Below are 16,277 nucleotides of genomic sequence, written 5' to 3' on the forward strand. Positions count from 1 at the left end.
TGGAGTAAAAGCCTGCAGGAGGGTAGCGCGCCAGGAACAGGGTTGGAGAGCTCTGTAACATGCTGACCACACCGCAAGCGACGCGTGCGCGAGCGTTGCAAAATAAATGTACACATACATGTTATTCAATCATTGCACCCACACTGCTCGCGCACGTCAACGAGCGTCTGCGTCGCCAGGCGCTAAAATAGAACTCGGTTCTATATGTGACGCTAAACGCGCTGCAAGTCCTGCCTCTCCCATCTCCTCATTGGGTTTTAGGAGCATCTATCCAAGTGGGCGATTGAAAGATACACTCCAGTCCAGTTGGTGGTGGTAATGCACCGTTTAAAGTTCGTTGCCAAATGCAATATAAATTCCAAAGAAGAAGAAGAAGCCTGAACGAGGAGAGATTACTAGAAAAACAAACTTTTACCGTTTTATCTGTGGATTAATTGTCGGTGTAGAGGACCTTGTGCAGTTCAGGTAAAATAACAACCCAGTGTTTATATCCCAGTACAAATTAGCTAGCTAAATTGCCATAAATGTTTAATAGTTTTCGACCTGTCCCCAAATTAATATAATTGTTTCAGAGTTTATTTTGATATTTCAACCTGCGTGTCCTGATCGCGTCTGGTGTGGGGGGACAAAATCAATTTATTTTATTTTTATAATTTATTTTCTGTCTACAAACTTTGACTGAGGAAATTATGACGTCAGTTACATAATCTTTTGCGCTCCCTCACCTAAAAAAATAGCACTGCACAACTGGTTATAACGGTTTTCCCGAGAACGTTTCCCTCCTACACAAATAAAACATGTTTGTTTGATTGATTGAATGGTGGACTGATTGATTGAATGAATGAAATTGTTTGGCAAATTTGCCAGCACAGTGCACTTTTCCTCAATCTAAGCACTGATGTACGGCGAATGGGGGTAGATAATCTGATCCTAGATCTGTTAGAAGAGCAACTTGTTTAGATGAGTCGAGAACGCCCCCCTCTGCGCTGCGCTAACTCATATCGTCCCGGGCACGCAGTGTTTTGAAATAAGACAAGATGTCTGCCGGAACAGTGCTAACGACGAACGAGCGTCATATTCGAGATAATAACTACAACAACAATCTTCCAGAGGACCGAATGGACGTTGAAATCGACCCAGGACACAACGTAACGGACCGGGAAGACTTGGACACCGGAATACAAGCCCCTTGTTCATCTAACGGCAGTGGCGGGGAGGAGGACGAGTCGGAGGCCATTGATCGAGAAAGAGAAGCCAGGGGCTCGATTCCTCAGCGCAACGGGGAAGGAGTGTTGTCGGGCAGGGAGCAAGAGGTGTCAGTCGAAATCGGAGAGACGTATTTATGTCAGCGAGCCGACAAGACATGGCGTAAGTATTTGTTTATAAGCCAATAATAGTTAGCTACGTTTGAAAAGGCTGTGAGGCAGCGGCAGAACACTATTGTATTTATCAGTCCCGACTGGTTCTCCATCTTCAGACTGATAGAGATAACTTAGTCACGAAATGTTTAACTGTGCAGGTATTTTATCGACGTGTTGTTGGTGATCTCAAGTTCAAGTTTTTTTTATTGAACATTAGATTTGTGAAATTGTGGTTTTGTTTATTGTTTACATTCAAGGCCATCAAGCTATATGAGCTGTAAACTATAACTAGCTAGCTAGCTAGCTAACTAGATAGATGTGTTTTTTTTTTACAGAGATGGCTACAGTTAATTCAGTAAAACTAAAGCTCATTCTTTCAGATTCTGCTGAAGTTATCCAGTCCAGGCTGAACGAACAGGAGGGCAGAGAGGAGTTCTACGTACACTATGTTGGATGTGAGTGGGACACACACACACACACACAGTACTTCCATGCTCCTCTATCTTTTCATACACCTCTCCTTCTACTTTCCTCTACCTCCCTTTATCATTTCTTCCTTCTCCTCCTCCATCCCTCTCTCTCTACCTCTCCCCTGGCCCTGTAGTTAACAGACGTCTGGATGAGTGGGTGGGCAAGGCTCGCCTGGCACTGACCAAGACGGCGAAGGACGCAGTGACAAAAATCGCTGAGGGGGGAGGAGGGGGCGAGCTGGGGGAGCAGCCCGAGAGGAAGATCACCCGCAACCAGAAACGCAAACATGATGAGATCAACCATGTGCAGAAGGTAGGCTAGTGCAGGAGGTTCTAGTGGTGAACACAGCAGCCTGAGCCTCTGGACTACATACCCCCACGGCGGGGGATAAAATCCCCTTTGTCAATTTCTAAACTGTTCTTCTGTCAGTCAGATGAGTTAGATTCAGGTATTAAATGGGCTCCTCTCACCCTCCAGACGTACGCAGAGATGGACCCCACCACAGCTGCCCTGGAGAAGGAGCATGAGGCGGTAAGCGTGTGTAGTTCTAATGTTATACACCTTTTGATATATGTAGTACTAAAACAATACAATTCCTAGAGGGGGGAAAAGTATAAATGTGTCCTTGCCTCGCTCCCTCTCACCCAGATCACTAAAGTGAAGTACGTGGACAAGATCCAGATTGGTAACTTTGAGATTGACGCCTGGTACTTCTCCCCATTCCCAGAGGACTATGGCAAGCAGCCCAAGCTGTGGATCTGCGAGTATTGCCTCAAGTACATGAAGTACGAGAAGACCTTCAGATACCACCTGGTCAGTGACTGTCAGCTTCAACAGTTTAAAAGTACTGTTAGCTTCAGCATTGCTGTTGGCTTTCATTACCATCTAGCATTGGAGACTAGCACTTCTATTTTACCAATATGTAGTTGAAAAGCTTTGAACCACGTACTCATGTTTCATCCTTCTCCACCTCTACCTCTCTCTACCTTTCCTCACTCTATCTGTTGCTCCAGTCCCAATGTCAGTGGAGGCAGCCTCCTGGGAAAGAGATCTACAGGCGGAGCAACATCTCTGTGTATGAAGTGGACGGACGCGACCACAAGGTAAGAACACAGGAGGCAGGACCAGACCACAGAGAATGATCCCAAACTGTGGCCTGAAAGCAACTGGGAACAAGAACAACCTAGACCTCTCAACTTAGGTCTTGGGGGTACCCCTGGTTTGCATATGTTTGTTCCACCCCAGCACTAACACACCTGACTCTACTTCATTGAGCATCTGCAAAATGTATTAAAATGAACAAACCCACTGATGGTAATACTTACCCTTGTCTCTTTCTGTAGATCTACTGTCAGAACCTGTGTCTACTGGCCAAGCTCTTCCTGGACCACAAGACCCTGTACTTTGATGTGGAGCCTTTTGTCTTTTACATCCTGACTGAAGTCAACAGGCAGGGAGCACACATAGTGGGATACTTCTCCAAAGTAAGCACTGGTCCCAGTACTGGGATGGGGTTATATGGGAGCACACATAGTGGGATACTTCTCCAAAGTAAGTACTGGTCCCAGTACTGGGATGGGGTTATATGGAAGCACACATAGTGGGATACTTCTCCAAAGTAAGCACTGGTCCCAGTACTGGGATGGGGTTATATGGGAGCACACATAGTGGGATACTTCTCCAAAGTAAGCACTGGTCCCAGTACTGGGATGGGGTTATATGGGAGCACACACAGTGGGATACTTCTCCAAAGTAAGCACTGGTCCCAGTACTGGGATGGGGTTATATGGGAGCACACACAGTGGGATACTTCTCCAAAGTAAGCACTGGTCCCAGTACTGGGATGGGGTTATATGGGAGCACACATAGTGGGATACTTCTCCAAAGTAAGCACTGGTCCCAGTACTGGGATGGGGTTATATGGGAGCACACACAGTGGGATACTTCTCCAAAGTAAGCACTGGTCCCAGTACTGGGATGGGGTTATATGGGAGCACACACAGTGGGATACTTCTCCAAAGTAAGCACTGGTCCCAGTACTGGGATGGGGTTATATGGGAGCACACACAGTGGGATACTTCTCCAAAGTAAGCACTGGTCCCAGTACTGGGATGGGGTTATATGGGAGCACACACAGTGGGATACTTCTCCAAAGTAAGCACTGGTCCCAGTACTGGGATGGGGTTATATGGGAGCACACACAGTGGGATACTTCTCCAAAGTAAGCACTGGTCCCAGTACTGGGATGGGGTTATATGGGAGCACACACAGTGGGATACTTCTCCAAAGTAAGTACTGGTCCCTGTACAGGGATGGGGATATCTGTGGCTGCTTGTCCAAAGTAAAAACGGACATCTGTTATGTAGCTGTTTTTTAGGGGAGATTAGTAACAGATTTCATTAATGATTGTCATTCAAATATCTCATGTCTTGAGGAAAGTCCCAAATCTGAAGGAAATTGTTAATTGTTTTAGGTGAACAGGTAACTGGTATAGTATTGGCCTATAAAAGCTGAGCCTGTTTTGTGTGATCCACAGGAGAAAGAGTCACCAGATGGGAATAACGTGGCGTGTATCCTCACACTCCCGCCCTACCAGCGCAGAGGATACGGAAAGTTCCTCATAGCCTTCAGTGAGTGGGATATATACACACACACACACTAGAGCTGGGCAATATGGACAAAAATCCATATTACGATAAATTGACTGAATTATAAGGTTAACGATAAATTGTACGATAAGTTAATACAATTATTAAGCACCAGTTATTTTATTTACCCTTTAAACTACTACTGCTACTTTGAATGTTAGCAATTGTCCCGTTAGCAATAGCTCATATTAGTAGGCTTAGGCCTATTCCATTTCAAACTTCACATTTCTCTAGTAAAGGCTACTTATCGTTATTATCAATATCAGTAAAATGTTGTTGATAAATGGTCGGTTTGGTTGGTGATGATAATTTTTGGTTTATCATCCCAGCTATAACACACACTATCACGTGCCCTCTCTCTCCCTCTAGGTTATGAGCTGTCTAAATTGGAGAGTACGGTGGGTTCTCCAGAAAAGCCCCTGTCAGACCTGGGCAAGCTGAGCTACAGGAGCTACTGGTCCTGGGTGCTGCTTGAGATCCTCAGGGACTTCAGGGGCACGCTCTCCATCAAGGACCTAAGGTAAACGCACACACACAAGTAACCTCTTTCACCTCACCATAAATACAATGCATTCGGAAAGTATTCAGACCCCTTGACTTTTTCCACATTTTGTTACGTTACAGCCTTATTCTAAAATGGATTAATAGTTTTTCCCCCCTCATCAATCTACACACAATACCCATAATGATAAAGCAAAAACAAGCTTGTAGAAACTTTAGCAAAAAAATAATAATTGTATCCCACGCTCAGTACTTTGTTGAAGCACCATTGGCAGCGATTACAGCCTCAAATCTTCTTGGGTGTGACGCTACAAGCTTGGCACACCTGTATTTGGGGAGTTTCTCCCATTCTTCTCTGCAGATCCTCTCAAGCTCTGTCAGGTTGGATGGAGAACGTCGCTGAACAGCTATTTTTAGGTCTCTCCAGAGAGGTTCGATCGGGTTCAAGTCCGGGTTCTGGCTGGGCCACTCAAGGACATTCAGAGACTTGTCCTGAAGCCACTCCTGCGTTGTCTTGGCTGTGTGCTTAGGGTCGTTGTCCTGTTGGAAGGTGAACCTTCGCCCCAGTCTGAGGTCCTGAGCACTCTGGAGCATGTTTTCATCAAGGGTCTCTCTGTACTTTGCTCCGTTCATCTTTCCCTCGATCCTGACTGGTCTCCCAGTCCCTGCCGCTGAAAAACATCCCCACAGCATGATGCTGCCACCACCATGCTTCACCGTAGGGATGGTGCCAGGGTTCCTCCAGACATGATGGTCGTCCTTCTGGAAGGTTCTCCCATCTCCACAGAGCAACTCTGACAGAGTGACCATCAGGTTCTTGGTCACCTCCCTGACCAAGGCCCTTCTCCCTTGATTGCTCAGTTTGGCCGGGCGGCCAGCTCTAGGAAGAGTCTTGGTGGTTCCAAACTTCTTCCATTTAAGAATGATGGAGGCCACTGTGTTCTTGGGGACCTTCAATGCTGCAGACATTTTTTGGTACCCTTCACCAGATCTGTGCCTCGACACAATCCTGTCTCGGAGCTCTACAGACAATTCCTTCGACCTCATGGCTTGGTTTTTGCTCTGACATGCACTGTCAACTGTGGGACCTTATATAGACAGGTGTGTGCCTTTCCAAATCATGTCCAATCAATAGAATTGATCACAGGTGGACTCCAATCAAGGTGTAGAAACATCTCAAGGATGATCAATGGAAACAGGATGCACCTGAGCTCAATTTCGAGTCTCATCGCAAAGGGTCTGAACACTTATGTAAATAAGGTATTTCTGTTTTGTATTTTTAATAACTTTGTAAAATTGTCTTAACCTGTTTTCGTTTTGTCATTATGGGGTATTGTGTAGATTTATTTAATCAATTTTAGAATAAGGTTGTAACGTAACGATGTGGGGAAGGGGTCTGAATACTTTCCGAATGCACTGTACATCCTCATGAATGTGAATATCCATCCACTTGCACATACACATCATAGGTACACCTGCATTCACTTGTACATATGCCAAGTACTTCCACATCATACCTGTACACATATGACCACACACACACACACACACACACACACACACACCCTGCTCACACACACTCAGCCCCAGATTCTCATTGCCCTTCCCCCTCCACAGTCAGATGACCAGTATCACCCAGGGTGACATCATCAGTACGCTGCAGTCCCTCAACATGGTGAAATACTGGAAGGGCCAGCACGTCATCTGTGTCACGCCCAAACTGGTTGAGGAACACCTCAAGAGTGCCCAGTACAAGAAGCCGCCAATCACAGGTAGACACGTTACCTTTTCACGTCTCATAGGCTCTGTCCTAAATGGCACCTTATTCCCTATATAGTGCACTACTGACCAGAGCCCGAATGGGCCCCCCCAGGGTGGCAGGTAGCCTAGCGGTTAAGAACGTTGGGCCAGTAATTGAAAGGTCGCTGGTTCGAATGCATAGTCACTTTACCCCAACCTACATTACATTTAACATTTTAGTCATTTAGCAGACGCTCTTATCCAAAGCGACAGTTAGTGAGTGCATACATTTTCATACTAACGAATTTGACATGATTGTTCTTTAAGTCCCCACCAACCATTTAAGTAGGAATATTGTTTCATTATCCACTTTTGGATGTTGGAGTCTTGGCGGGAAGACTTCTTTGTTAACAAAGGGGTCCTTTCTCCCAATACTTCATGTACAAATTACCTCGACTAACCTTGACTCGGTACCGGTACCCCCTGTATATAGCCTTGTTATTGTTATTTTTTACTTTAGTTTATTTAGTAAATATTTTCTTAACTCTTTCTAGATCTGCATTGTTAGTTAGGCTTGTAAGTAACTCATTTCACAGTAAGGTCTACACCTGTTGTATTCGGGCGCATGTGACAAATACAATTTTATTTGAATCCCTGAGCCGACAGGGTGAACAATCTGTTGATGTGCCCTTGAGCAAAGCACATAACCCTAATTGCTTCAGGGTCGCAGTCAATAATGGCTGATCCCTGGCTCTGACCCCACTCTCCGAGGGTGTCTCAGGGATATGCAAAAAAACAAATGTCCAATTCACAAGCGTATAATACACACTTGTACATGTGTGAAATAGAACAAATGTGTGAAATATAATAAATCTAAGCACCCACCTAATTATTATTATTCCCTATATAGTGCACTATATAGGGAATAGGGTGCCATTTGAGACAAACCCCCAGTCCTCTCCTTAGTGAGTACTTTTCTGAAAGGACTTGATAAGTGAAAGCAAGGAGGAAAACACATATTTTAAAGACTTGTGGGTCCCACCACAGCCACATCTCTCCTTCTTTCTCCCAGTCCTACTCTCTCCTGTTTCTCACTGTTCTCTTTGACTTGGCACAGCTGAAGGGCAGGTGTGTGTTGTGTGCATTAATGTGTATAAAGTAGTGCTGAGCTAATTGACAGATGACGGTTCAATTATTTGAATTTCATTTCGTTCGTTTTTTGTCTGTGAGGTCAATGCGCAGTTTCTCTAGAGATGATAAATCAGATCAAGCCCGAACTGTGCGATGTAGTAGGGAATTGTAGTTTCCAACAGGCCAATATTCTTCATAGTTTAGCGTGGTAATTGTGGTAATTAACTACAATGACCATAATTCATTGCGTGCCTACTTGTCCGGTCTATGTGGGGCAGACACGGAGAGGGAGGGAAGAGACAGACAGTTTTTTTTTCTCCATTTCCACTTCATATTAGCTAGGCTACTTTTCATTTAAGTTTCAATTCGCTAGTCCGTCGAGCCCTCTCCTGCTAGAATGAACGATATGCATCTTCTAGCGATCTGTTCTAGCGATGACAGGGAAATGCAAAAGAGAGGAAGCGAGAGGTTTCACTCTCGCCAAAATAAGCATGATGCTCGTGAATTTGCACGACCCATGTAATGTAAGTGGTAACTATGAGTTGAAATCCACGACTTAGCCTAACTATTGTTTTCTGACACAGTCATTTATTTTATTTCGCGTGTTTCACATAGCCAGCCACGCGGAGTCGTGGCGCATAGTAGATTATTTATTTTGCGTTGCTTGACAACTGAAGAGCAAGTGTTGACTAGTTTATAAAAGGTGTCGAACTGACTGAATAAAGGTGATCTCCTATGTCCTTTGGCCATAAATCATGCGACATGGTTATACAGTTGAAGTCAAAAGTTTACATACACTTAGGTTGGAGTCATTAAAACTCGTTTTTCAACCACTCCACAAATTTCTTGTTAACAAACTATAGTTTTGGCAAGTCGGTTAGAACATCTACTTTGTGCATGACACAAGTAATTTTTCCAACAATTGTTTACAGACAGATTATTTCACTTATAATTCACTGTATCACAATTCCAGTGGGTCAGAAGTTTACATACACTAAGTTGACTGTGCCTTTAAACAGCTTGGAAAATTCCAGAAAATGATGTCATGGCTTTAGAAGCTTCTGATAGGCTAATTGACATCATTTGAGTCAATTGGAGGTGTACATGTGGATGTATTTAAAGGCCTACCTTCACACTCAGTGCCTCTTTGCTTGACATCATGGGAAAATCAAAAGAAATCAGAATTGTAGACCTCCACAAGTCTGGTTCATCCTTGGGAGTAATTTCCAAACGCCTGAAGGTACCACGTTCATCTGTACAAACAATAGTATGCAAGTATAAACACCATGGGACCACGCAGCCGTCATACCGCTCAGGAAGGAGATGCGTTCTGTCTCCTAGAGATGAACATACTTTGGTGCGAAAAGTGCAAATCAAACCCAAAACAACAGCAAATGACCTTGTGAAGATGCTGGAGGAAACATGTACAAAAGTATCTATATCCACAGTAAAACGAGTCCTATATCGACATAACCTGAAAGGCCGCTCAGCTAGGAAGAAGCCACTGCTCCAAAACCGCCATATAAAAGCCAGACTACGGTTTGTAACTGCACATGGGGACAAAGATCGTACTTTTTGGAGAAATGTCCTCTGGCCTGATGAAACAAAAATAGAACTGTTTGGCCATAATGACCATCGTTATGTTTGGATGAAAAGGGGGATGGCTTGCAAGCCGAAGCACACCATCCCAACCGTGAAGCACGGGGGTGGCAGCATCATGCTGTGGGGGTGCTTTGCTGCAGGAGGGACTGGTGCACTTCACAAAATAGATGGCATCATGAGGAAGGAAAATTATGTGGATATATTGAAGCAACATCTCAAGACATCAGTCAGGAAGTTAAAGCTTGGTCGCAAATTATTCTTCCAAATGGACAATGACCCCAAGCATACTTCCAAAGTTGTGGCAAAATGGCTTAAGGACAACAAAGTCAAGGTATTGGAGTGGCCATCACAAAGCCCTGACCTCAATCCTATAGAACATTTGTGGGCAGAACTGAAAAAGCGTGTGCGAGCAAGGAGGCCTACAAACCTGACTCAGTTACACCAGCTCTGTCAGGAGGAATGGGCCAAAATTCACCCAACTTATTGTGGGAAGCTTGTGGAAGGCTACCCGAAACATTTAACCCAAGTTAAACAATTTAAAGGCAATGCTACCAAATACTAATTGAGTGTATGTAAACTTCTGACCCACTGGGAATGTGATGAAAAAAATAAAAGCAGAAAATAAATCATTCTCTCTACTATTATTCTGACATTTCACATTCTTAAAATAAAGTGGTGATCCTAACTGACCTAAGACAGGACATTTTTACTAGGATGTAATGTCAGGAATTGTGAGAAACTGAGTTTAAATGTATTTGGCTAAGGTGTATGTAAACTTCCGACTTCAACTGTATGTCCATGGTATCACATCGGGACAAATAAACCAAAGGGTTTCCTTTCCTAGGATGTCGGGGCTTGCCAGACAGTGACGCTAAAGAGAGTGACTCTCGTCTCGTCAGTCACTGTAGCCTATCGAATTGGTGAGAAAGCCGTTTATTTGGCTCCCTAATTTGCATAGGCTACTGGTAGGCTTCTTGGCAATTATCTGCACATACATTATGAAAACATTTGATGAAGATGGTGAATCATCACTGTAGGAACAATAGGTAGTGGAGAGCCTAATTCTGGCCAAAATATGGAATCCAGGCATTAAAAAAGAATTCAACAATATTAAAACATGTATTGCCTTAATAGAGAATCAACTAAATGTATTAATTAATTGCCCAAGTTTATCATAAAACATGAACAGAATGCATCAGTGATTCGTATTTCTTGCAACTTTCTGAAGAAGCAACGAAAATTCCCCTGTATGTGCGGTGTGCGCATCTAACACTTTGTGTAGCTGTTAGCGATGATGCTAATAAAGTCTTCTAGTAGATGGAAAGGCTTTCCCAAAAACTAATTAAATGGTAACTAGAAAGTAGCCTATACTTACCTGGCAGAATGATATCATGATGATTTTCATCAATCCAGTGGGTATTTGTTTCTACCATCACGTGCGCTACAAAAACACAGCTAAACAACAGCCTCTTGCTAGGTGCACACTTGAATTAAAGGGTAACTACACTCAGAAATACAAATGGATCAGATTTTTTCCCAGACCTTAGAAGTGGTCTCCTGATGTGGTTTAAGCTTTGTAACATCCAATTTAGTTGTTTTTCTATTAACAAAGTGTGACTTTAAGAGCGAAAACCACTCAGGGAACCCGAGTGGCGCAGCGGTCTAAGGCACTGTATCGCAGTGTTAGAGGCGTCACTTCAGACCCGGGTTCGATCCCGGGCTGTATCACAACCGGCCGTGATCGGGAGTCCGATAGGGCGACACAATTGGCCCAGCGTCGTCCAGGTTAGAGGAGGGTTTGACCGGGGTAGGCCGTCATTGTAAATAAGAATTTGTTCTTAACTGACTTGCCTAGTTAAATAAAAAATTAATAAAAATCTGTGGCAAAACTCAAATCTGGAAAAACAAACTTTTTATTTTTCAAGATAATGTGGGCTATTTACTTCATTTTTCTGTTTTAATAAAATACATAATTTGAAGAACAAACATCATTGTGGCAATTCATACAGTAAAACTGTAGATAACACTTTAATCTCGAGATGACAGGTAAAATGTTAAAGGCTAAATGTTCTCTTACTTAGAAAATAGTCCTGATCATATAGGCCAAAACCTAGGCAATATCCAAAACAACTAATCTGGGAGGGAAACTCAAAGTTTTCAGTAATTTCGCTGTGTATTTCAGATGTAATCAAGGCATTAGAATGTACCGTAGGCCACCAAAATAGAGTTCCTTCTGCAAAAAAAATCTTACCCAGGGGGGCAAGCCCCCACAGACCCCCCGCCTGGGAGGCTGTCTGGCTACTCTATGTACTTGTGGAAAACACTGGACAGAAGAATGCGCGATTGAGAGGGATAGAGAGCAGTTGCTTCAAGGTATCTCTACCTGAAAATACATGATCTAAGTGATTGATAGTTGGTATTCAGCAGTCATAAAAGTATGCCTTATTTACTTTGAAGAACTACTAAAATAGTGATTTTGTCAGACAGCATAGGTAGCAGCTCTATAGAGATGGGATGATGAATTGGAATGAAATTCTAAAGTCATAAAACAAATGTAATATACACAACTGAAATATTTTAAAGTAAAGTAATGAGAATAAATTATGTACAGTGTATTCGGAAAGTATTCAGACCCCTTGACGTTTTCCCCATTTTGTTACATTACAGCCTTATTCTAAAATGGATTAAATTGTTTTTCCCCCCTCATCAATCAACACACAATACCCCATAATGACGAAGCGAAAACAGGGTTTTAGAAATGTTTGCAAATTTATAAAAAACAAATACATTTACATTTTTATTTACATAAGTATTCAGACCGTTTGCTATGAGACTTGAAATTGAGCTCAGGTGCATTCTGTTTCCATTGATCATCCTAGAGATGTTTCTACAACTTGATTTGAGTCCACTTGTGGTAAATTCAATTGATTGGACATGATTTGGAAAGGCACACACCTGTCTATATAAAGTCCCACAGTTGACAGTGCATGTCAGAGCAAAAACCAAGCCATGAGGTCGAAGGAATTGTTCGTAGAACTCAGAGATAGGATTGTGCCGAGGCACAGATCTGGTGAAGGGTACCAAAACATTTCTGCAGCATTGAAGGTCCCCAATAACACAGTGGCCTACATCATTCTTAAATAGAAGAAGTTTGGAACCACCAAGACTCTTCCTAGAGCTGGCCGCACGGCCAAACTAAGCAATCAGGGGAGAAGGGCCTTGGTCAGGGAGGTGACCAAGAACCTGATGGTCACTCTGACAGAGCTCCACAGTTCCTCTCGAGGGAAAGATGAACGGCGCAAAGTAAAGAGATCCTTGATGAAAACATGCTCCAGAGCGCTCAGGACTTCAGACTGGGGCAAAGGTTCACCTTCCAACAAGACAACGACCCTAAGCACACAGCCAAGACAACGCAGGAGTGGGTTGGGGACAAATATCTGAATGTCCTTGAGTGGCCCAGCCAGAGCCCGGACTTGAACCCGATCGAACATCTCTGGAGAGACCTGCCAACCTGACAGAGCTTGAGAGGATCTGCAGAGAAGAATGGGAGAAACTCCCCAAATACATGTGTGCCACGCTTGTAGCGTCATACCCAAGAAGACTCGAGGCTGTAATCACTGCCCAAGGTGCTTCAACAAAGTACTGAGTAAAGGGTCTGAATAATTATGTAAATATGATATTTCCATTTTATTTTATATATATTTGCTAACATTTCTAAAAACCTGTTTTTGCTTTGTAATTATGGGGTATTGTGTGTGGATTGATGAGGGGGTAAAAAAACTATTTGATCCATTTTAGAATAAGGCTGTAAAGGTAACAACATTTGGAAAAAGTGAAGGGGTCTGAACACGTTCCGAATGCACTGCATGTGATAAGCAGTAATGGGCCGTCACTACCATCATGGGACTTTTTATTAATTGTTTTATTCTGTGTTACAACATTCAACCCACATAATGCATAGTGCAATTAATGTAAAAAATAATTGTGCCGAAACCGAACTGACCTCAAAGCCGTAATCGCTCAGCACTAGTATACAGTATGCTATTGTCTCGTGAGGATAATGTCATAGTAACACTCTGTGTGTGTGTGTGTGAAGGGGCTCATCCATGTGCGTCACATGTATGTTCTCCTGTGTGTGTGTGTGTGTGTGTGTAAGCCTGACCAGAGTGTTTCTGTCTCCTCAGTTGACACGGTGTGTCTGAAGTGGGCCCCGCCCAAACATAAGCAAGCCAAGTTCTCCAAGAAGTGAGGGGAGGAGCTAGTGACATCATGCCAGACAACCCAACCAACCCACACACCCATGGTATTAATTCTCCAATTCCCTCCTTCCCTCCACTTGTTCTCTTTGTCCCCAGTTTAATCTATTTGTTGTAAAGAGAAACCAACATGTACATTACTAGTGTCTTTCAGTCTTTTCCGTTTTTTTAATAAACAAGAATAGTGATATTCACTTGGGTGGTCTTTTCTCTTTCATTTAACTTGATTTGATTGACATGATTTCTAATCAACTCAATAGCAGTGTTTCTCCTAGATATATTTTCCCCTTGGTGGGGTGCAAAGGCACCTGAAGCAACTACTATGAAGACTGAGTGAAGACTACTCCTATACGCTTTGAAAATACCGGTAATAACAATCAGGGATGCAATTTTAAAAAAAATGTCTGAATTGTTAAATAACAATGGTATTATATGGCACACAGTTGTTACTCAATTGTGTGAAGTGATATATGACATGAAGTGAGAGAAAGCAGTTGGTATTAGATTTCACATGGAGGCGTTAGGTATTTTCTCAACACATTCCTGTGAGACACTTGTCTTAACGACTTTAGCTATATCGTCATGGTGATAATAAGAAGTTAAAGGAATTGAATGGGAAGGCAGGGGTGGACAACACTCCTCCTAGAGTGTTAGGTTTGCAGACTTTTGCTCTACCCCTGCTCTAACATACCTGAATACCGGTACACTTACTTTGCCTGGCTACTCGTCCACATCGCTCCGGCCAACTAACGATTCTCCTCCACAATGAGTCTGGATTTGCCCCCTCGACAATTTCTAGAATGCGAACACATTCTGGCCGTTCTGATTGGTCCCAGAAACCAATGGGTTGGGCCAAAGCCGGCCTGCATGATGATGTTATCAACTTTGATACTCTGATTGGTTAGATTTGTTAGACAATCCAATAGCTGATTAATTTGTTTTGTACAACGCCCCTCATTTTGAAGTCACAGTTTCAGATTGACTGAATGTATGTAGCGATCTATAGAGCAGCAGAATTAAAAGTCAGGGTGAGTCAAAGTCAGGCCCTCAAAATTGTCAAAGACTCCAGTCACCCTAGTCATAGACTGTTCTCTCTGCTACCGCACGGCAAGCGGTACCGGAGTGCCAAGTCTAGGTCCAAAAGACTTCTCAACAGCTTCTACCCCCAAGCCATAAGACTCCTGAACAGCTAATCATGGCTACCCGGACTATTTGCACTGCCCCCCCACCCCATACTTTTTACGCTGCTGCTACTCTGTTAAGTATTTATGCATAGTCACTTTAACTCTACCCACATGTACATATTACCTCAACTACCTCAACTAGCCGGTGCCCCCGCACATTGACTATGCAACGGTACCCCCCTGTATATATAGCCTCCCTACTGTCACTTTATTCTATTGTATATATAGCCTCCCTACTGTCACTTTATTTTTACTTCTGCTCTTTTTTTCTCAACACTTTTTTGTTGTTGTTTTATTCTTACTTTTTTTGTTTAAAATAAATGCACTGTTGGTTAAGGGCTGTAAGTAAGCATTTCACTGTAATGTCTGCACCTGTTGTATTCGGCGCATGTGACCAATAAAATTTGATTTGATTTGATTTGAGTCGTCAGACAAACACTTACTAGTCAGCTGAGCTGCACTGTTTCAGGACGATCTGAAAGGATAATTCGGGATTTTGGTAAGAAGGCCCTTTATCAACTTTCCCAAAGTCAGATGAACTCGTGTATACCATTTTTATGTCTCTGTGTCCAGTATGAAGGTAGCTAAGAGGCAGTTTTGCGAGCCAATGCTAACTACATTGCTATCAAAGTATTCATCCCCCTTGATTTATTCCACATTTTGTTGTTACAGGCCAAATAAAAAAGTATTAAAATCATTTTTATTTTACCCATTTACACACTACCCTTTTTAATGACAAAGTGAAAACATGATTTTTTTATCCAGAAATATCAAATTTACATACATTACCGTTAAAAAATGTGGGGTCACTTATACATTTCCTTGTTTTCGAAAGAAAAGCAATTTTTTTGTCCATTTAAAATAACATCAAATTGATCAGAAATACAGTGTAGACATTGTTCATGTTGTAAATGGCTATTGTAGCTGAAAACGGCTGATTTCTACATAGGCGTACAGAGGCCCATTATCAGCAACCATCAGTCCTGTGTTCCAATGGCACATTGTGTTTGCTAATCCAAGTTTATCATTTTAAAAGGCTAATTGATCATTAGAAAACCCTTTTGCAATTATGTTAGCACAGCTGAAAACTCTTTTGCTGGTTAAAGAAGCAATAAAACTGGCCTTCTTGAGACTAGTTGAGTATCTGGAGCATCAGCAATTGTGGGTTCGATTACAGGCTCAAAATGGCCAGAAACAAATAACTTTCTTCTGAAGCTCGTCAGTCTATTCTTGTTCTGAGAAATGAAGGCTATTCCATGCGAGAAATTGCCAAGAAACTGAAGATCTCGTACAACGCTGTGTACTACTCCCTTCACAGAACAGCGCAAACTGGCTCAAACCAGAATAGAAAGAGGAGTGGGAGGCCCCGGTGCACAACTGAGC

At 42.8% G+C, this 16,277-nt stretch overlaps 1 protein-coding gene across 1 annotated transcript; it reads left to right on the forward strand.

The window, feature by feature from the left end:
- Window positions 1-921: 921 nt before the first annotated feature.
- LOC123491219 (histone acetyltransferase KAT8-like) lies at window positions 922-13,904 on the forward strand. The gene is made up of 11 exons (XM_045221347.1): window positions 922-1,368; window positions 1,742-1,816; window positions 1,966-2,144; window positions 2,310-2,363; window positions 2,481-2,645; window positions 2,846-2,935; window positions 3,176-3,316; window positions 4,369-4,462; window positions 4,850-5,000; window positions 6,599-6,753; window positions 13,639-13,904. The coding sequence occupies exons 1-11, from the start codon at window positions 1,038-1,040 to the stop codon at window positions 13,701-13,703; spliced, it is 1,500 nt and encodes a 499-aa protein (XP_045077282.1). The 5' UTR covers window positions 922-1,037; the 3' UTR covers window positions 13,704-13,904.
- The last annotated feature ends 2,373 nt before the right edge of the window (window positions 13,905-16,277 follow it).

The sequence above is a fragment of the Coregonus clupeaformis genome, chromosome 7 (genome assembly GCF_020615455.1).
Source record: "Coregonus clupeaformis isolate EN_2021a chromosome 7, ASM2061545v1, whole genome shotgun sequence".
Lineage (NCBI taxonomy): Eukaryota > Metazoa > Chordata > Actinopteri > Salmoniformes > Salmonidae > Coregonus > Coregonus clupeaformis.